This window comes from Hemicordylus capensis, chromosome 2 (genome assembly GCF_027244095.1).
Source record: "Hemicordylus capensis ecotype Gifberg chromosome 2, rHemCap1.1.pri, whole genome shotgun sequence".
Classification (NCBI taxonomy): domain Eukaryota; kingdom Metazoa; phylum Chordata; class Lepidosauria; order Squamata; family Cordylidae; genus Hemicordylus; species Hemicordylus capensis.
Window position 1 is genome coordinate 385864559 of NC_069658.1, and position 22072 is coordinate 385886630.

At 46.3% G+C, this 22072-nt stretch overlaps 1 protein-coding gene across 1 annotated transcript; it reads right to left on the reverse strand.

The window, feature by feature from the left end:
- Positions 1-4749: 4749 nt before the first annotated feature.
- On the reverse strand, positions 4750-19054 carry TRIM16 (tripartite motif containing 16). Its single transcript, XM_053289005.1, has 6 exons — positions 18252-19054; positions 14500-14595; positions 11796-12029; positions 7622-7793; positions 7438-7533; positions 4750-5520 (listed from the first exon to the last, which is right to left on the reverse strand). The coding sequence occupies exons 1-6, from the start codon at positions 18816-18818 to the stop codon at positions 4850-4852; spliced, it is 1836 nt and encodes a 611-aa protein (XP_053144980.1). The 5' UTR covers positions 18819-19054; the 3' UTR covers positions 4750-4849.
- Between the last annotated feature and the right edge of the window lie 3018 nt (positions 19055-22072).

Consider the following 22072-nt stretch of genomic DNA (forward strand, 5'->3'; position numbering starts at 1 on the left):
ATATAATGCTGAGCATTATATCGAAGTATAATCTGATCTGATCATATAGGTGTTAAATCTATATAAGTATAATCCGATCTGATCATATGGGTGTCAAAGTAATAAAATAATTGTAAAACCAAGCATTCTGAATGAAATTCTTAATATAATTTGAAATTAAAAAATATTTGAAATACTAACAGAAAGATTACAGCTGTGCAAAGCAGCCCTGCTCTGATTCAAAGGCCTCCATTATGCTTGTGGGGGTGGGCTCCTTCAGTTCAGGGCTTTCGGGGCATATGTGCCTCCTTTGCTTTGGCCCACTTTGAAACTATGGCTTGGCTTTGGAGCCAGAGCTTCATCACCACCATCCTGTCACTCCTTCAACCCCTGAAACTACTCACTGAACTGAGAAGGGGCAGAAGACTCTCTGAAGGTAATTCAGCTGGCTCCTGATGGGAAGAGAGCAACACCAGCAATGGCTTGTCATTCAAAAGGACTTCTGGCTGGGCTTCCCCTCCAGTCCTGGGAATGGCATGGGTGCTTCTCAAAACGGTAGTCTTTTCCAACTGCCATAGCTGCAGCCCTGGAAAACACTAGGGATGTGCATGGTCCGAACCGGTCCAGACCGGCACCGAGGGGGGGTCTCCCTTTAAGGGCGGGGGGGTAGAACTTACCCCTCCCGCCGCTCTTCCCCCTCCGGCGCTGTAGTTTCCAGCGAAGTTTTTGGGGCGGCAGCGTTCCTCGCTGCCGCCCCTGCCCCTGTCATCGCCTGGCAGTCTTCCGAAGAGCAGTATGCATGCGCGCGCACCTGTCACTGCCGTGTGCGCGCACGCCCCGCCTACGTTACGTGTGACATAGGCGGCGCGCGCGTGCACGGTGGCGACAGGCGCACGCGCGCTGCCACATGCATGCGTACTGCTCTTCGGAAGACTGCCAGGTGACGATGGGGGCAGGGGCGGCAGTGAGGAACGCTGCCGCTCCAAAAACTTCGCTGGAAACTACAGCGCCGGAGGGGGAAGAGCGGCGGGAGGGGGAAGTTCAAACCCCCCCACCCTTAAAGGGAGACCTCTCCTCGGTGCCGGACCGCCGGACTGGTCCGGCTCCGAACCGTCCGGAGGCCTCCAACATGGCCTCCGGACCGGTTTGTGCACATCCCTAGAAAACACTACAGTTCCAAGGAACATCTTTGCCACCCCCAGGACTGCAGGGGAAGCCCTGATGGAAGCAGTTTTAAAGCACAAGCCCTTGCTGCCACTGCTATTCCCTGACCTCCAAGAGAAAGCTGAGCTTTCAGCCAGTTTCTGCCCGGTCTGGTTAAGTAAGTGTCTTCAGCGATAGGGGAGGTGGCAGAGGGCAGGGGGCAGACAGATGTGAATTGGCCTGATCAGATAAATTAGGCCCCCTTCCGCCTGAGCTGGATGCCAGTTAATTTCAGGATGAATCTGGAAGTAGGCTATTGAAGCTCCCACAGCCCTAGGAACATAGGCAGCTGCCATTCACTGAGTCAGAACATTAGTCTATCTAGCTCAGTATTGTCTACAAAGACTGGCAGCAGCTTTTCCAAGGTTGCAGGCAAGAATCTCTCTCAGCACTATCTTGGAGAAGCCAGGGAGGGAACGTGAAACCTTCTGCTCTTCCCAGAGCGGTTCCATCCCCTGAGGGGAATATCTTTCAGTGCTCGCACTTCTAGTCTCCCTTTCATATGCAACCAGGGCGGACCCTGCTTAGCTAAGGGGACAAGTCATGCTTGCTACCACAAGACCAGCTCTCCTCTCCAATAATAAACATAACATACAGCCCTAATAAACATACAGTTTTCTGCAGTAGTAGAAGCACACTTCTCTATCCTGATACCAAATATTTCTAAACAAGTGCTTCCTTATGAATGGGTATTAATAGGCTTCACAAAAGGGAAGCATAAGGAAACAGTATTTGAAAGTCAGTATTCCCAGTATCAATGCAGCAAGAATAACTCAGCCTCAAGTACATTTTGGCCCCTTTTGCACATAAGGCCAAACCAGAGTTGAATGGGAATTTGGATGGTTGGAATTTGTGTATGTCCAAATGCATGCAATTGTGGTTTCACGGCAAAAGCAACCTGCAGTTTCCCTCACTAAACTCTAATCTGAACCTTCGTTTTGTAGTGAGATTTGCTGCTCCAACCAGAGGTTGAAAATGGCAGCATTGCATCCAAATGCAGATGCCACTATAACTGTGGTTTTGTGCTGTTCCTGGAACTGAAATCATAGAGAAGGCAGCCTAGACCCACCCAGGAACATGCCTGTGCCATGCTTGTCATGCTTCTTGCTGGCTGCCTCTCCAGGCACTTGCTCCACCCCCTTTCTCCATGCTCCTCAAGCCGTTGCCTGGCAACAAGGATGCTGCCCTGTCCCATCTCCAGCTTCTAAGCCCATCAAAAGGAAAAGTCACATGAGGGGATGCCCAATTTCCACAGTGTGTCTTACTCCCCCTTCTGGAAACCAGAAGAAAAGGGAGTGGGATGGGAGGAAGGGCACTATATGTTTTGGTTGCCAAAAATAAATCGATAAAACAGAATCTTCACAAAAACATGCAGTCGCGGTGGCACCATAAACAAGGCAACCCTATTAGATCGCTGCAAAGATAAGACACGGCAGGGCAGCGATACCCGGCGTCAGCTTTAAAAGGCAGCCTCACCCAGGAGATCTTGAATATCTCTGCTCTATTCTTTATACAATAAAGTTGGGGAATTGGGCCCAGCCCCTTCCCCTTGGGTTGAAGAATGCACTCTATGGCATTACTCATGAGAAGAACCATCCTGGGGTACACAGGGATCGGGCTGAATTATTAATAAGGTGTGAAGACGCCCCTTCTCCCAAGGACAACCATGGAGACACACCCATGCAGGCTGGACGGCAGATGCTGCTCAACACAAGCAAGCCACGGGGGCCCCTCAGCAACCCTTTTCCCTGTCTTGGTGACTACCATGAAAAAGCAGTTCAAGCAAGCCCTCTGCCACACTGATTTGTTCATCAGCACACATCCATGTTTATTTTTGCCTGTTACGGCAACCCCACTTTCCTGGGATCGCCTGTAATTGAGGCTCCCCTCTCCCGCAATTCCCTGTGGCAGCCAATCGGCATAATCTGCAACACCAGTCCAAACCCAGAAAATTTGAATGAGAGTAAAGATCTATCCCTGGTCCCCGTGTTTTCCTAGTCTGCCCACCCAGTACCACCTGGACATTTGGAGAAGCTACTACTCCGTGGGAGTATGAAGGGGTTGCCTGCAGAGGAGAGGTTCACAGAGTACAGGTTCTATTATTTACCAGAGAGAATTGGGCGGGGGGGGGCACACAAGCAGGGCCCCTTGATTTGGGTAGTCTAACTCATGAGAGCACCGTCCGATGGAGGACTGAAGGTTTTGAAGTCTCTGGTCCTCCCCAGTGGACTGGCCCTCTCATGAGAGGAGCAATCACCAGGAGGCAAGCCAACACGGGGGCAGGAATATGCTTCAGTGTTCCTGGACTACTTTGCTGGGGTCTGCACTCGCAAGAGCAACCTTGGTCACAGAGGACCAGACTCCAGGATCATTTGCCCTCCCTCATATACATATTCCCTGCTAGGAAGTCATCGTGATCTCTTCCTGGAGTAACAGGAAAATAGTGTCCCTCAGCATCCCCCCATTGCCAGAAATTGTGATTGTGCAAGACTGTTTTGATCAAGGGCTTTTGCGAGGGCGGAGGTGCAATTGCAGTCAGAATAAGGGCTTAAATGCCATTTAAAGGGAATTAAATGCCCTTTCCCTGCCAAGGGCAGGTGGCCCATTCTGAAAAGACACAATTGTGCTCTGCTCATCCCTTTGAAGATCATGGCCAATGGCAGCTGCCCTGCAGATGCTGTGACGTCTTGCCCACAATCTGGCCATGTGGATGCTATGGAGCTTGCTGGGATACAGACTCAGTGGACCAGGAAGAGGGAAGGTGCTCCCCTACCCTGAAACCAGAGGTTGCCGTGCTATAGTTGGATGAACGTTTGTGATGCGATTCATGGTTATAAAAATTAACCTTGGGTTTGTCTACCTGCAATTTGCCATTACGTGCAAATGTGGCCAGAGACATGAAAGGTTAATTGCTATGGTGTCTGTACAAAGTCAGCAGTTATGCCCAGTAAACAGTATACACCATGAGAAAATAGGATGTTTATAGTATAACTTCCAGTGTGGGACAATATATCAGCTGTATGTGGAGTACAGAGCCATATTATCCTTTTTTCAAGTTTGCAGTGTCCATTTCAGGTCCTTTTCAGCTTGAACAATCTGCTTAGCACAGGAACCTTGAACACCAAGCGACAGCACACCATGTTGAAATACTTCACAAGCGGTTTATGGGACACAGATTGTCCTATGAAACCTTTGGTCAGCGTGGTGTATGACTAGAACCACCACGACCGGCAGAATGGCTTGGAAAGAAATGGGGAGACTCTTCTCGACTGGCCATGGTATTTCCATTGCCTCTTGCACTGGAGAGCAAGCAGTTTTGTATAAAAGCCTTCTCTCTTCCATTCCTGAATTTGCAATTTAACAACAGTTTTCAAAGACAACGTAAGGATCCAGTATTCTTCCCTCTGAAGAAAGCTAATTCGGGGGGTGGGGGGGGCCGAGGATAAAAAAATAAAATCCTTATGATATCACCATTTTTAAAAGGAGAGAGAGAATGGACCATTTGTTGCTTTGTTTCCCAGTGTTAAGGTTAGGTGATATTGAAAGGGGCTAATAAGCAACCCAAACTGTAAATAAATAAAAGGAACAATGTATTTAATGATTTGTACGAATGGTTCAGATCCCAGCAGGTATTGCCCATGATCGTATAATCTAATCAGGGGTTCCATCACGAATCCAAAGTCTTTGTACTTGCCCCTGTTTCAGTCTCAGGTGCTAAAGCAATGCTGGGAGAAGCTTTAGCACTTTCTCCTGAGGTTGGAGGAGTAAGAGAAGATGGTGCTGGATTCTGCTCAGCCTCTTCCCGCAACTTGACAATTCGCACAGAGTTCTCCTTCTTTGATAGCCAGAAGGCCGGGTAGAGTGGTTCAGCAAACTTGCACTCAAATTTATGCAGGAGGCTCATAGCATCCGAAGCTATCCCATAAAAGGAGAGGGTGCCCCTAGGGTAATCCAAGTAGACGCCTATCCTGCTAAATCCCTGGCTTTTTAATGGTGTCTCCACATCGCTGTGCCAAGCTGAGAACTCCTTGCCATTCCACTTAATACACCAAGAGAAGTTATTCCCCGAGATACAGCTATTGCTCTCGGATCCTTTCCGATCAATGCATTTGTATGTCATACCAATGTAAATGCCAGCCCCAAATATCTCAACCTCAAAGTAGTAGCGGCCCATATACAAGCTTTTTTCTGACAGCACCTGGCGCCAGTGCTCAAATCTGTCTGGGTGATCCAGGTATGGGTGCTCCCATGGTGTGGTATTGGTGACCTTGTAGTTGTCATCCAAGAGTCTCAAATAGCGATGAGCTGTCACAGGGTCAAATGTTATTGGACAAATATCTGCACGGAGGGGAAATATACATTTATGGTTAGGGGGGTGGGAAATCTGCACTAAACAATAATACTGAATTCTGCATCCAAAAACCCCAACTAGATTTTACAATATGAATAAATTATTCAGATTTCACACATTTTGTTTGGGCTGCAACAAAACAACATGGTGCTGCTACTGAGTTTCCCACTGTCCCGACTCCCACCACCATTAAGACTGGTAAGTAAAACATGTCCTTTACTTTGCTGCCCATGACCTTTGCTTCTCTAGCTCCACCACCCTTAGCTCACCACCCTTAGCAAGTCTCCTGCTCTCTCGGCTGACTCTGTCCTTTCTTTCTCACAGCTCCTTATGCTTGGAACTGTCTCCTAGGACACATGTGCCATGCCTCCCCTCGTACTCCTTTCAAATTGTGTCTTAAAACCCACCTTTTCTGTGAAGCTTTTGGAACAACACGTTAGTACCCATTGCTTACTGTACACGTAACTGAAACATCTGCACAATTAAGCACCATTTCCCTCCCCTTCCTTTGTTTTTTCTCTTATGTCAGAATCTAGAATGTAAGCCCCTCAAAGCAGGGACCTTCCTCCCATTATTTGTAATGTGCCACAGGTATGGATAGCACTATATTAAGATTGAGGAGGAGGAGGAGGAGGAGGGATGACAGAAAGGTGGAGAACTTCTAGATTTCTGCATGGATTGGCTCATCCATGGTCTCATCCAATGGTCTGAGCTCTTCTTGATGTTCTGGTGAAGAAGTCAGATAATTATTGGACTAATCTGAGGTGAGCTCAGAGTACTTTACCCATCTCTAAAAGCATTACCTTAAACTGAATACAAGGGATGAGCTCTGGAAGGAAACACTTACTTTTGTTTTCCCTCCTCCTAACAAAATCTTGACAGTGTATGGAAGAAAAACATTTACAATATTTATATGTAGACTTACGGAAGTCAACGTTCAAAAGACACAGGTGCCCTGGGCAGAAGCACATGGAGGTAAGCTTCCACATGCCTATCCCATCCCAGACAAGAAACCATGCCAAGCAAAAAGGAGTTTGCCTCTGACCCAGCTGCCAGGACTGCATACATCTAGCTCCAGTCAGAACATCAGTAACAGCATGCATCATGATGTAGTCCTCCACTATTCTCTCCTCACCAATCAGTTGTCCAATGCTGGATAGGGCTGAGTGTGTGCAGCTCCAGCTGCTGCATGAGTGAACCTTAGGTTCAAAGAGCAGGCTTAGGCCCCTTGGCTGTTTTTGGATTACAACGCTCATAATCCCCAGCCACAGTGGCCACTGGCCAATAGCCAGAGATTATGGGACTTGTAGGCCAACATCTGCAGGAAGGCCAAAGTTGAGCAGCCCTGGTCTAGAGATTGTGGAGCTGTAGAATTCTGCACTAAAATAGCTTCAGAAAGGGGAAACTGACAATCCTCTTAGCACTTAAGCCTGCAAGCCTTAAGGAGAGCTGGTCTGGAGAAGAGAGCTGGTCTTGGAGAGGAGAGCTGGTCTTGTGGTGGCAAGCATGACTTGTCCCCTTAGCTAAGCAGGGTCCACCCTGGTTGCATGTGAAAGGGAGACTAGAAGTGCGAGCACTGAAAGATATTCCCCTCAGGGGATGGAGCTGCTCTGGGAAGAGAAGAAGGTTTCAAAGTTCCCTCCCTGGCTTCTCCAAGATAGGGCTGAGAGAGATTCCCACCTGCAACCTTGGAGAAGCCGCTGCCAGTCTGTGAAGATAATACTGAGCTAGATAGACCAATGGTCTGACTCAGTATATGGCAGTTTCCTAAGCCTACAGAACATTAACAACACCAAGACAGTATTTATGCAGTATTTATGTATGCTAACCATCACCACTTACTGTAAATATAAAACTATTACTTTCAAACAAAAGATTGCAGGGCTGCACCATAAAAGACTTACATTTGAAAAAGTCATTTCTGCCCTTGGGTTCTGGAGCTGATAGGCGATGTTTGGATGGGACAATTGCAGACACCATTGTTTTGATACCAGCATCCTCTGTAAAAAGCAAAGCAGCATCACTGTTTCAAGTCTAACAATAACAGAGGAAAGCATTACTGAGAGGGAGGGAGGGAGGGATACTTACCATCTTTGGCAAACTCCTGCAACCTTTCCTTATAGGAAGTTCGTAAAAGTTGTAAAAGATGTTCAGTGGACTCTGAGACCACCATTCGGATCCCTGACAGTTTGTCTTTCAGGCCAATATACACACTGGGCAGTGTGTCATCTCCTTCACTCTTCTTGAATTCACAATATTCCTATTAATAAATACCCACATACATGCATAGTTTTAGTTTTCATTTAACTTCCACTCACGTACAGTATTTGAACACTGTAAAGCATTCTGAAAAGCACCAATTCCCCAGGAGAAAGCATCTTGTTGTCCTAGTCAGAATCCCAAGATACCAACTCATGCCTCTCAGAATGCCTGAGTGTACCACAAAATAGCAGGCTATATCACTCTGAAGCGATCTGCACGATCGCTGCAGGAGGCTACTGAAAGCGCTTACCTCCCCACAGACGATCACTGCCTCCTCTCTGGGCAGCCGGATCAGCCACCCACATGGCTGTCGGCTCCGTCATGGAGCCAGCGAGGCTGCAGGAATCAGAGGCCGTGTGGCCCCCGGAAGTTCATTGGGGTGTGTGATGTGGCTAGCTGACGGGAGCCACATGGCTCCCGTTGCAGCACATGATCGCCCAAAATCAGGCTCGGCTCCCTTAGCCCGCTTTTGGGCAATCATGGGAATAGCCTCTCTATCTGCCTTTTACAAAACTGTAGGCAGTGCTAAGGCAGAGGAAAAGCACGGCACTGCTCAGCCCTCTCTCTCCCCCTGCCAGTGCAGTTATTCTGCACATGCACAGTGGCTACAGGTGTGGGCATCCATATTCCATGTAACTAGTATGAGCCATCAAAGCCCAGCAGTCTCTCAGCTGGTTCCAGCCAGAAGTTGTTTCTGGTACTATGAGCCCATTTTCTCAGCCTGCTTCCTAGGAATTCTGGGATCTCTGGGGTATCCGCCAGGCATCTTGAGCTCAGCTACCCTGCTGCAGCATCCTAAAACCCAGAGTCAGCTTTCCCACCTCCACACTTTTTGAGCCCATAATTGTCTATCACTGCTAAGTGGGAAAGGATCTCATGGATCATTGAGACTATCTTTCTGTCAGATGCCTGGAACTGCCTTCATTAAATAGTTGTGCATGCCTATCTCCACTGATGGACCCTTAGATATATATCTGAAAGTCATATACGAGGACTCTAGGAATATAGGAAGGAACATAGGAAGCTGCTTCATACCAAGTCAGACCATTGATCCATCTAACTCAGTATTGTTCCTGGACCAAAAGCTCCCCCTGGTCTCCCAGGAGCACTTTTTATCAGCTTTGGCTGATACATCAGCTATGTCCATTTCTAGAGGTAAATAACCTGGTAACTTCCAGGCTTGATTACTGTAATGTGCTCTACGTGGGGCTGCCTTTGTACGTAGTCTGGAAACTACAGTTGGTACAGAATGCAGCAGCCAGGTTGGTGTCTGGGACAATATGAAGGGACCATATAACACCAGTTTTGAAAGAACTGCATTGGCTGCCAAAATGTTTCCGGGTGAAATACAAAGTGCTGGTTATTACCTATAAAGCCTTTAATGGCTAGGGTCCAGGCTATTTAAGAGAGTGCCTTCTTTGTTGTAAAACCTGCCACCTGTTACAATCTTCTGGAGAAGTCCAGTTATGGTTGCCGCCAGCTTGTTTGGTGGCCACTCGTGACCGGGCTTTCTCTGTGGCTGCCCCAGGGCTTTGGAATATGCACCCTGCTGAAATAAGAACATCTCCTTCTCTGTTTGTTTTCAGAAAGACCCTCAAGAGTCTCCTGTTTTCTCAGGCTTTTAATTATAATTAATTTTAATAATTGTTGACTTTTAAATATTATTTTAAATGTTGTACACCACCTAAAGATGTACACATCAGGCAGTATAGAAATATGATAGATAGATAGATAGATAGATAGATAGATAGATAGATAGATAGATAGATAGATAGTACACAGACTGGCAGCAGCTTCTCCAAGGTTGCAGGCAGGAGTCTTTCTTAGCTCTATCTTGGAGATGCCAGGGAGGGAACTTGGGACCTAGATGCTCTTTCCAGAGTGGCCCCATCCCCTAAGGGGAATATCTTACAGAACTCACACATGTAGTCTCCCATTAAAATGCAAACCAAGGCAGACCCTGCTTAGCAAAGGGGACAAGTCATGCTTGCTACCACAAGACCAGCTTTCCTCCCACAGACCATGTCTCTTTCCATTTAAAAAGGCCCTTCAGATTTAACCAACCAAATGATTTTCTAATCTGCTCTTAAAGACCGGCAATGGTGAGGACCAGTGTTCCCTCTAACAGGTATTTCCAGATGTTGTTGACTACAACTCCCAGCATCCCCAGCTGCAATAGCCTTTGCTTTGGGATTATGGGAGTTGTAGTCAACAACGCCTGGGAATCCCTGTTAGAGGGAACACTGGTGAGGACTCCACACAACCATGCCTGAAGCCACAGGAGATCTCAGGGTTTTTGCTGATTTTTGTAAGTCACCTTGGGCATTATTTTAATAATGGAAAGGCAGGATATACGTTTGTAACAAATAAAAGCAGGATTTACTATACTCTCAGCCTTTTACGAAGCTGTTGTCATTAATTGTTAAGGGAATGCTCCAATGTGCTCTCGCTCTTACAGTGGGATCTTTTCTAATGTCCTGCCATTGATTTTAGTGACCACAGGCATTCTGTTTTGCTCTGCCTTCGTGTATGTGCTCCTACTTTTGTGCCCCTCCAAACCAGTTGAATGTTTCTAAGACGTCACAGAAAAAATGATAGAAAATTGGTCCCATGGAAGTCAAAATGCCCCCAAGCAAAAATGAACAGAAGCAGCTGCTCACACCAGCAGTCACTCAGCAGCACAGTTCACACACACAACAAACAGCACATAGGGCTGGGGCCAGAATTTTCTTCAAAGGGGTATTCAAAAGAGAAGTTCAGGAGAAATATTGGAGAACTTCCTCAGGTGGTCCCTCCACCTCCCTGCTAGCAGCTACTGCTTCCACAAAGACACAACAGCAACAGCGGCTGCTGTAACAAAGACACACAACCGCTTCTCACCCAGAGACATGGAAGGGTTGCTACTAACACAAGCACACACAGCAATAGAAACTGTCCACACCAGCATGCAGAGGAATGGCTCTTAACCAAAAAAAAAAATGGGGGGGAAACTCCACAAACCTATAGGATTAGCTCAAACAAAGAATCTCAGAAAGACACAAACAACAGCAGCACCTTCCACAAGAATGAACACACACAGCCAGACCTTATGCAAACACCCAGCAGTGGTTACTCATACAAACGTGCACCCACAGCAGGAAACCCATGGAAACATGTTGAGGTTGTGCACATGGCCGCACTGGGGAGGCTGGGTGGGCTGCAGGGAAGACAGTGGCTTGGCTGCCTTCCCCGACAGATGAGCAGCCGCCATCCTCGCCTCCGCCATACCACGCACCCAGAGGAGCAGCAGTGCGGTGGAGGGAGATGCTGGCAGCGGGAGGACTTTCTCCCTCCCACATCCCAGTGTGCTGCAGGGCATGAGTGCAGCCCCTCCTTCACCCCAGCTCGCTGCTGGAAATGGCGGTGGGCCGGGGGGGGGGAGTTGTCTAATACAGCAGCGGTCAGCCAGACCAGGGATTCTCAACATTGGGTGCCCAGATGTTATTGGACTCAGTTCCCATAATCCCCAGCCCTAGTGCCCTTTGGTTGGGGATTATGGGAGCTGAAGTCCAATAACATCTGGGGACCCAATGTTGAGAATCCCTGGCCGAGACGATCGCCAGCCGAGGTTAAGCGAACCATAGGTTTGCTTAACTTCGGCTAAACTCCGGGTTTAAAACTCAGTCTTGGTGTGTGAGGCGGCAGCCCGATCCCGCCACCTCACATATGCAGCCTAGCCCAGGTTGGGCTGCCCTAGCCTGGGTTAGGCTGTGCATGTGAATACCCTGGTTGAAGAGCCCCTGCTCACAAAAACATGCACAGGAGCTGCAGGGCGCACCAGTGCTCACACAAATATACACAGGAGCTGCTCCATATGTGCACGCTGCAGCTGCTGCTCACACAAAGGCATGGTCTGAAATGGGATGTGCTGACTGCATTAATGATTCATGAACCCAAACGTGATGGCCATTATAGGTCGGCTCTATTGACTGGCCATTTGCAGCATCATTACTCAAAGCACCTTTAGGAAGAGGATGTCAGTGGTGTGAGTAGCCATCTTCTCCAGCCTGTTCTTACATTCCTCCATTGCCACTCGCTTGTTCTCAAGGTGGTTCTTTATCCCATTGGCATGATTAACTGCAGCACGCTCCTTCTCCTCTAGGAAAGTGAGCACCTCAGAGCGGGCCTTCATGACAGCTTGCAGCAGCTCCTCAAACTGCCCTTGCACCATGATTTTCACTTCAGATACTGAACTCTGCAGGAACAAGAAGGCACCATTGTGAGTTCAAATATGTCCAGACTATTTTTCCCAGACCTACTGGGTGGGGTCCTTCATTCATGTCTTTCCTTATCATGAATTAACAGCTGAATAATGCATATCTTCTAGTTGTCTCTAAAACAGGGGCATTAAACATAAGATTCAGAGAGAGAACATGTGAAGAAAATTTCTTGTTTTGCAAATATGGGCAGTAAACCATTTCAAGCTTAAGCCAACAGTACTAATTAAAATATCAGAGCCACAGGAAAATTACTGGGAGGAAAACTGCTAGCCTTTTGTAAACATTAGCCCTTCTTAGGAACATAATAAGCTGCTTCATAGCAAATAAGACCATTGGTCCATCAAACTCATTATTGTCTAGTTAGACTGGAGGTGCATCTCCAAGGTTGCAAGCAGGACTCTATCTCAGCCCTGTTTTGGAGATGCCAGGGAGGGAACCGGGAACCTTCTGCATGCAAGCATGAAGGTGCTCTTCCTAGCGTGGCCTCATCCCCCAAGGGGAATATCCTACAGTGCTCACATGTGGTCTCCCATTCAAATGCAACCAGGGCAGGCCCTGCTTAGCAAGAGGGACAATGCATGCTTGCTACCACAAGACCAGCTTAGCAAAGACCCCACAAGCCCCTGCTCAGCAAAGGGGGAAATGCATGCTTGCTACCAAAAGTCCAGTTGCTGGCGGGGTTAAAATGGACATGTGGGAGGAGCAGCCTCATGTCCGCAGACTCCCCCCTGCCAACTACATATATCTCATTAGAGGAGAGGGAAGGAGAGGGAGAGGGGTACTGGTGTATGTGCAAGGACAATCATGAGCAGCAGGAACTGGGCTGAGGGAGCCTAACCCGGTTCCTGCTGCTCGTGTGTAGCAATGGAGCCATGTGGCTCCTGGCGGCATCTCAGCGGCAAGCTCACTTACAGAGCCTGCCGCTGAACCCGGGTTTCAGGCGCAAGAGTGCCCGTAAGCTGAGTTAAAAGAGTGTGTGTCACCGTGGCCACTTCCAGCCAAAGAGGGGATGGGGCGACAGGGAGGTATGCTGCCACCCCAATGGAGCCTTTACTAAAAGGCGGGAGGCGGAGGGAGGGGTAAGTGCACCCTCCCCCACCCCCGCCTTTGAGCCTCTGAACCGCCGGGTGTTCAAACCTGTTCAGAGGCCCATAAAAGGGCCTCTGAACGGGTTCGTGCACATTCCTACTAAGTAATAAGGAGAATTTTACCACAAATCTTCACCCAATCAGAAATGCAGGTCTGTAGCCAAAAATATTGTGCAAAGAGGCTAAAAAGGAGATTGTACATCAATGTGGAAGAATAAAACACAAATATGAGTAATCTAATGTGTTGAATATAATGTTGCTATCTCCATTTAAAGATATTAGAAAAAGTGCCGGGTCTGTGCATGTCAGTTCTCTCAGGGCCTCCACAAACACAGGCCAGTGTGCACTGGAAGGTGGAAACTGTGAAACATTCTGAGCCACTGGGCAGAATATTGTCTGCTCAGTTTTACCTGTATCTCCATAACAAGTAGGTTAAGGAAGGCATCATTATTCTTATTTTTAAGCTGAAAAGTCAAGAGAGAGACCTGGACTTCCTGGATCAAGGGCTCATCTTGTCCAGGATCCTGACTCCCACAATTGTCAACTAGATGGCTCCCGGCAGGCGCCTGTCAAACTAGTGCTACTCTAGACATCTCTGCAGAAGAAGATATACCTTCTTGGGTTAGCAAGGTCGTCAGCACATTCTTCAAGGCACTACCCGCATATCTAGAGGGTTGTGTGACTCAAGAAGATTTCCAGAAGACAGTAATAAATTGCATTAATCACTCGTCTGTTATTTTAATGAGGGCCAACCCTGCAGGAAGCCTGACTGTTATGTGGAAACATGACACAGAGGTTCATCTGCCAGATGATATCATCCAATGGTTTCCACAACAAAAGCCCACAAAAGGATTGGGCCTGCCATCCCCCATTTTGTAAGGTTTGTCACCTGCAAGTATTCTGGCTTTGAAAAAAGAAGCATGGGGGGGGGGTGCATTTGCACAGAATATTTCTTGGGGACATAGCAAAGGTTTACCAACTTGTGATTAGTATGGAGAGATTAATAAGGAGACACTTCACATGATAGGTTATGACCTTATCTGGGTCACAAATCATATTTGGATGAGAAAATGAGAACAAGAGAGAAGATGGCAAGAGAAAGATCATTAACTGCTGAGCTGCAAGTTTTAGGCACTGTTTTTCTTTAAAGAAAGGAAAAGAACCCAGCTGCTTTTATAAGGGTAAAGTAGGGTTACTGAGGTCCCTGAAAAAAACCCTGCCCATAACAATAAATTTATAGCAAAAAACGATAGCAAAGCCTGACTATAGTAAAGCATTCTTAATATAGTTCAGAACAGCTAATGTGATGCTATCATCACCACCAGAGATTAAGCTTCAAGCAGAGAATTGCTCTTACTACTATAGATTCTGAATTCTTTTGTAGTTTAACGATGGCATTTTCAGCTGATTTCAGTTTCCAATTATATTCTGCTTGAATCTGAAGAAGTTCATCCTGTGGAAAAGATGAATCAAGGGATTATTGATCCATATAGCACAATAACAACTTTTAAACTTCATGAATCAAATTGAAGTATCCATTTTCTGTGATGAGTCCTCAAAGAGGCAATTGCATCCCTCAAGATCTTTAACATACCTTGATTTTAAACTATCTTTTGAATTCAGCTTAATGCTACTAGTTCATTATTAAATTGGTTGCACTGAGATTTAAATAACTAAGAGCATTAGGGAAAGCTTTTTCATTTAACAAATAGGCAAACAATAAAACAAACAAACAAACAATAAAGTAAAAAACCTATTCAATTAAACAATAATAAAGAAAACCCAATACAATATTTCAAATAAAAATATATAACTAATTAATTGTCAGAACAAAACCTAAATTAAAATTATGCAGTCTTAAATATTTTATAAAATGAAAATACATTTCAATCCTTCCAATCTATTGTCATCGTTTTAAGTTTTAGATTTCCTCCAACTGGCCACTTCTATTATCACACAACTCTGTAATCTGTATAAAACAGCTACTATTCATAATCAATGACAACCAAATCCCAATGGATTATGTTTCATAACCGAACCAATTCTTTCTATCAAAGAGAATGTAGAATGGTAGGAAAGAATTCCAATTTTATTTCAGAGTTTTCATCCTTGAAACTGAAAAGCAGCAAGGTGGAGGTAAAAAGAAATCAAAAAAGGAAGCAGCAACAATGAACCTTAAATGAATTCTTTAGTATTAAACATCAAATACTGGTTATCACATCCCAGTGAACAAGAAGGAAAAAAATGGCAAAGAGTTCACACACCCACTACACAAGTAAGTCATGACAGCTATGAATGCCTCCTCCGCCTAATGATGATTCACAGCCATTGCTGGCATTATTTTCATTCATTATAAAACAAAATGACTGAGTGAAACGCTTCAGGCCTGGAAGATCTCAGTGTGGAATCTGGGACACGGGAAAGATCCCCCATATGCTTGCTGGTTCAAAACCTGCACCTTAATTCAAGCATACATTCTGTCTTGAGGATCTTGTCTTATCTTCATCCTAGCGGATGAGAATTGCAGGACAGTGTTTACTTTTAACCTTATCTATTTGGAAAGGGTGCAGAAACTAGACTGTTTGAGTTTTCTCCCTAAACATCTGCATGAGGAATGCAATGGTTTGTTTTTCAGTTGGCAAGAACATGCACTGATCTTCAGAAAGTAATATCCACTGCTTGCAGAACTTAACTACTGTATTTACCCAAATCGATTATGACTCTGAGTTTAAGATGACCCTGTTGGAGCTAGGACCCAGGCAGTATCAGCTCTCAGCTGCAATGTCTCATAGTGACCACTGGGGTTTTTTTAGGGTCATGGATAAAAGTGTTAGACTCCTCCCCTCTTTGTTCTTCCAGTGTTAGTCTCCATTTTGTCTCTCAAGAGATAGCTGGGTTTTTTGGTCTCTCTCTGCAGCCATGAACTACAGCTGAAATTAAGCTGCAGGTTTTTAAACATTAGTTTGTAACCTTTTCTTTAAATAAATCCTTGCAGTTCTTCAGTACTAAAGAACTATCTCAGTACCTCTTGCTTTGCTGCTTTCTCATCAAACTTGTTCACCAAATCTAAAAAAGGACATTGTAGAACTGGAAAAGTTGCAGAAGAGGACAACCAAGATGATCAGGGGCCTAGAACACCTTTCTTATGAGGCAAGGCTACAACACCTGGGGCTATTTAGTTTAGAAAAAAGATGACTGCAGGGAGACATGACAGAGGTCTATAAAATCATACATGGAGAAAGTGGATAGAGAGAAATTCTTCTCCCTCTCACATAACACTAGAACCAGGGGTCATCCCATGAAATTGATTGCCGGGTAATTTAGGACCAGCAAACTGGAGTATTTTTTCACACAACACATAATCAACTTGTGGAATTCTCTGCCACAGGATGTGGTGACAGCCAACAACCTGGAAGGCTTTAAGAGGGGTTTGGATAACTTTATGAAGGAGAGGTCTATCAACAGCTACTAGTTGGAGGGCTATAGGCCACCTCAGCCTCAAAGGCAGGATGCCTCTGAGTACCAGTTGCAGGGGAGTAACAGCAGGAGAGAGGGCATGCCTTTAATTCCTGCAGGTAGGCTTCAAGTGGCATCTGGTGGGCCACTGTGTGAAACAGGATGCTGGACTAGATGGGCCTTGGGTCTGATCCAGCAGGGCTGTTCTTATGTAATTCATCATTCCAATTTATCAGTCTCTCCCTCTCTCTCATAAGAACATAAGAACAGCCCTGCTGGATCAGGCCCAAGGCCCATCTAGTCCAGCATCCTGTTACACACAGTGGCCCACCAGATGCCGCTGGAAGCCACAGACAGGAGTTGAGGGCATGCCCTCTCTCCTGCCATTACTCGCCTGCAACTGGTACTCAGAGGCACCCTGCCCTTGGTGCTGGAGGTGGCCCACAGCCCTCCGACTAGTAGCCATTGATAACCATTGATAGACCTCTCCTCCATGAAGTCATCCATACCCATCTTAAAGCCATCCAGGTTGTTGGCTGTCACCACATCCTGTGGCAGAGAGTTCCACAAGTGGATCACGTGTTGTGTGAAAAAGTACTTCCGTTTGTTGGTCCTAGACCTCCTGGCAATCAATTTCATTTCTCTCTCTCTCTCTCTCTCTGAATCCCTGTGGCGAAACCCTGAATGACCTTCCTCAGTCCTTGTTTCAAAGCCCCTAACTAACTTCAACAGACTTTTCATGTGCCTTGAAAGACTCGGTTATTTGTGTGGGTTTGCTCTGGAGGGAGTAATTCATACCCAGTCAGTGTGTTTGAGCAGCAGTGAAGAGGAGCAGTACTGGAAAAAGAAATGCAGAGTATTTTGAAAATCACAGACAGGGCATGGCTAGTCTATGTGGCAGCCTCTGAACCAAAGCCTAGGGGACTAACATGCCTACAGAAGAAGGACAAACCCTTCTTTGGGATATAAGAAGGTCCTATTCACTTGATTGTAGATACCTGTGACAACTACATTTCTGTGGCAGCCTATACTTCAGCCATATTCCTAGGGGCTGAGAAGACCATCTGACTGTCAAAAGGACATGCTGAACTCACCATGGATTTGTATTTGGCACTTAAACATAGCTTTTCAAGAAGCTGCATTCAAGTGCCAAAAAATAATCTATGCCCTGTTCTGCATGTACAGTCAGCAGTCACACAATGGGCCCAGCCCTTAGCAACACAGCAGAATCGACAATTTCCGTAGTCTCAAGGGGTTGTATGAATATGCCCTGAATTTAGTTGACATTTGACAATACAAGCATTTTCTCATAAAAAGTAAAGGCTTGCCTTTACTCATCCAAATTTGCCAAATTCCCTTTGTATTAAAGGACAAGTACTCCTTTGAGAAGAAGGGCTCATCCTGCATAATACTCCAGCTCCATAACCCTTCTAATAGACAATAAAACCTCAGGATATCCCACATGTAAAGTGATAGCTAGAAAAAGTAACTGCTTCACTCAGTGGCATCTAGCCTACAAACAAGCTTTAACCATGTAAAATATTTTGAGATTTTTTTAAGAAAAGAAAAGAGTACTCAGGCCCCGTATTTCCATGACACTCCCTCTGTCTGCACCATCACCACATCGATAGTATACACATATTCATAATTTACCTCCTTTTCTTTCCTGGCTTCCGCACAGGGAACTGCCTTGTGTGCTTTATGTCCATCTGCAAGGCACTCCTCACAGACGCACGCCAGGTCAGTATGGCAGAACCAACTGAGCTGCCTCTTGTGGGCCTCACAGCTCTGCATGTCAATGTCCTTCATTGGGTCCATGAGTTTATGGGTCTGTAGTTTGGCATTCTCCAGGTGAGGCCGCAGGTGATCTTGGCAATAATTTACCATGCAAGTCAAGCAGGATTTCACTGCCTTCACCTTCTCAGCCAAGCAGAAGTCACAAAGAACCTCTTCCTCTTCCACTGTGTCCCCTTCCCCAATCAAGCCAGGTTGGCCTGGGGGCTCCTCCTTGGATCCATTTTCAGTCAGATCATTTCCCAGGTGTCCTCCATTGGTAAGGGTGCCTTTTCTTTCAAGTTCTGACAGAAGTTCCCTTTCATTTTTCAGTCCTACATTCTTACATTCTTCATAGATCTGAGATCCATCTGCTGTAGGGTCGGAATCTTCAAGTGCCAATTTTCGAGATAGCTCTTCAGGACAATTTGGTTCAGGGTCAGCCATTTTCTAAGATCTCCTGTACAGCTCTGTTTCAGCAACTCCGACAGCTGCTTTCCAAAAGTGTTTCAACTCTAACTGCCACAGCCAAGAAATGAAATAAGTCACACCTGAATGCTCCTGAGTGCCTCGGGATATTAACTCTTTCCTTCCACTTTCCAAAAGCGGAAGATGACTAAAAATTATACCATATATGACCCAATGCAGAAAGCAGCTGGCATGTTTGATTTGTTTCCTGTTAAGAGAGCTGTAGATAAGCGCCACTCCCTCCAAGCCTTGTTATTTCACTTATTTGGAAAGGGAGGGGGAGGCCAAAGCCTCCCCCTTCTACCCAGAACAGACTGGTGTGTTGCCTAGGAAATACCTGGAACTATTACTCATTCCCTCACTAAGCTTAATTCTTAGTTGTTTTAAAAGGCCTTGCCTTTGTGAAGCAGGAGTCCCGGCTTTGGAAGAAAAGAATTAAAACTGTTCAAGAACATAAGAGTATGAATGTATCCTACTGTGCGTTGTGTTTAGTTACTCTAATATCGGAAAGAGTCAATCCAAAGAGTCAATTCTTTTCCACAGAATTTCAGGGCAACCATAGAACTCAGGGGCAAAACTTTCACAGAACTTGGGGGCAATCTCTACAGAAAATTTTCTTTATTTAGCACCTGTTGGAAAGGATTTTATTATACTGTCCCATATTCAGAATAAACCTGTTGAAATAATTTATTTGTTGTTCTTTGGTTCTAACTGGGACTGAGATACAAGTTGAAATATTACAGACGTACTTTGTACATAATACTGCATTCCGTTCAAGCCCCACTGAACTTATCAGCACCATGGGCTACAGGCCACTGTAGAGGAAGGAGTGAAAGCTGGACAGAAACACCTGCTTTACTAGTGGAGCTCTGCCACACTTACAGACTCTCCACCCACTTCCTGTAGCTGACAACACCTCAACAAGGGCTTTTTTGAGAAGCTCAGGGAGCCACCCAGGGAGAGGATGATAGTTGCTCAGATTCTGCATCCCACTGATTGTATGTGAGCTATAGCAGTAGCGTCCAGCGAACACTATTGAGGGGCAGGGGAGAGAATATCACTTTAAATGGCAGCAGACTTACCTGCCTGGTGCAAGAAATGCTGCCTGCACCCCACTGCTCAGTTGGCCTCTATGCAGGCATAAGTGCTTCTAATGAATTGCAAATTATAACAGCCGAAAAACAGAAATAAAAAAAAGAAGTATTTCAATGGAATTTTTAATTAGTTTTTTCCACACACAAAAACCCAGTGGGGAGGTGGGTGGGTTGTGTGAATTCACGAGGGTCCCTTAGCCCACCCCTGCTGCTCAGTTGGCCTCTGTGCATGTGCAGAGGCTATTTGAGAGGTTAGCACAGCACAAACCTGCCATCCTAACCCCTCAAATGGCCTCCACACATGTGTGGAGACCAACTGAGCAGTGGGGGTGGGTCAACCTCCCTGCAGAATGCTGGGTCGAGTGCCTCTGCCTTGCACATCATTCTGCATACCAACGGTAGTTTGCCACCATTTAAAGTTATATTTTCCCACCCTCACACAAACATCCCACACTCACCAGTCATTACTGCTCTATAGATTAGGAAGGGGTTCCCAACCTTTTTTATCAAGCGTACCACTTCTGCTGCAGACCTTCAGCTCAGGTACCCCCTTGGGGAGAGAGAGAGAGAGAGAGAGAGAGAGAGAGAGAGAGAGAGAGAGAGAGAGAACACACACACCACACACACATAAATTTAAATGTTACATTTAGGATGACAGCTACCCCATCCCTTCTATCCAAATAAAAGAACACAACCACAATCAATCTACTAGTAACAAGGGAATTACTAAAGGCTCCCCCAACCAAGTTTACCCTCCACCCATCCACAACCAAAGACTACTAGTTTTAGGAATATTTACATACCACTTTTCAACAAAAGCAGAGGCAGAGGAGACAAGGAGGATTTGGGCAAGGAGAGTTCAGAGAGGATGCAGGAATGAGAAAGCCTTGAAGAGACAAGGTGCCTTTGAAAAGGAGTGGTGGTGGTGGTGGCAAGCAAGCAAGCAACCATACACCTTTACGAGAGGAGACAGGGAAGCAGGAAGTTGGCAGAGGGTGGCACAGGGTCAAGGAAGAGCAAGGAGCCTTGGTGAGGACAGGGAACCTTGAAGAAAAGCAGTGGCAGCAAATACACACAAGCACACGTGGTATGCTTCAGGCCACCCTGCCTCTGAATCAGCCAGCCAGCCCACCCACCCACTGCCAACCGATAGCAAGATGGCTGTGCACACTGCCAACAGAGCTTGCAATTGGACGAGCTCTGCCAGAAGGATTCAGGGCCGGATGTGGACGTGGAGGTGGACTCCAGAGGAGATGCAGGGGCAGCTGAGAACTCCGTAGGACACATGGGGAAGCAGAAGGGAGGGAGCAGAGAGCTCAATCCAGCATACAGCTGAGCCCCTGCTAAGAACCGCCTGGGACTCTTCAACGTGCCACCAGTGGTACCCATACCACCAGTTGGGAACCCCTGGATTACAAAAATGCAAGTACAGTTTAATGCAGAAGTGTATCTAGTTTTTACTTCATCTAGATCTAGGACTGCTCAGATCTCTGCAAATAATCTCAATGGAATACTGCTGCAAAAAGGAAACTGTTTCCTCTAGTTCACTCACATGGCTTTAGGCCTTCTGTTTACCAGCTGCAGAGGAGTAACAGCAGGAAAGAGGGCACGCCCTCAATTCCTGCCTGTAGGCTTCCAGGGGCATCTGGTGGGCCACTGTGTGAAACAGGATGCTGGACTAGATGGGCCTTGGGCCTGATCCAGCAGGGCTGTTCTTATGTTCTGGACTTGACATACATACCATAGTCCTTGGGAAGATGACAAGTTCAAAAGACTACCATTATTTTAGCTTTACCCAGTTAGGTAAAGTGCATCGGGGTGATTAGTGTGACGAGTTTAGGGGCGAGATGCAGCTCTGTGCACCATCATTTTTATTTCCTATGGTACACTGCTGCACAGCACACTGGACTGTGGGGAGATCATTCACACCACCAGTAACTAAAGATTGGGGAAGAATGGGGAGGAGTATTTTAAGAGTGCTCGGACTGGCAGGAAGGGTGTTTTGGGGGATGGTAGTGAAGCCATCAAGTGTCCATCAACTCCGATGCAGAAAAGAAATTTGGAGGCTCTAAATATTTGCCTGTCATCTCAGGAGGGCTTTTTCAAGCCCCCCAAATTCACATCTGAGCCCAGTCCTGA

Excerpts from the sequence above, each read along its gene's own strand:
- TRIM16 (XM_053289005.1), bottom strand. The coding sequence starts at position 18,818 with ATGGCTGACCCTGAACCAAATTGTCCTGAAGAGCTATCTCGAAAATTG. Across the intron at positions 12,030-14,499 it reads AGAATTCAGAATCTATAGTA|AGTTCAGTATCTGAAGTGAA; the intron begins GTAAGAGCAATT and ends TTGTTCCTGCAG. Across the intron at positions 7,534-7,621 it reads GCAGGAGTTTGCCAAAGATG|AGGATGCTGGTATCAAAACA; the intron begins GTAAGTATCCCT and ends TGCTTTTTACAG.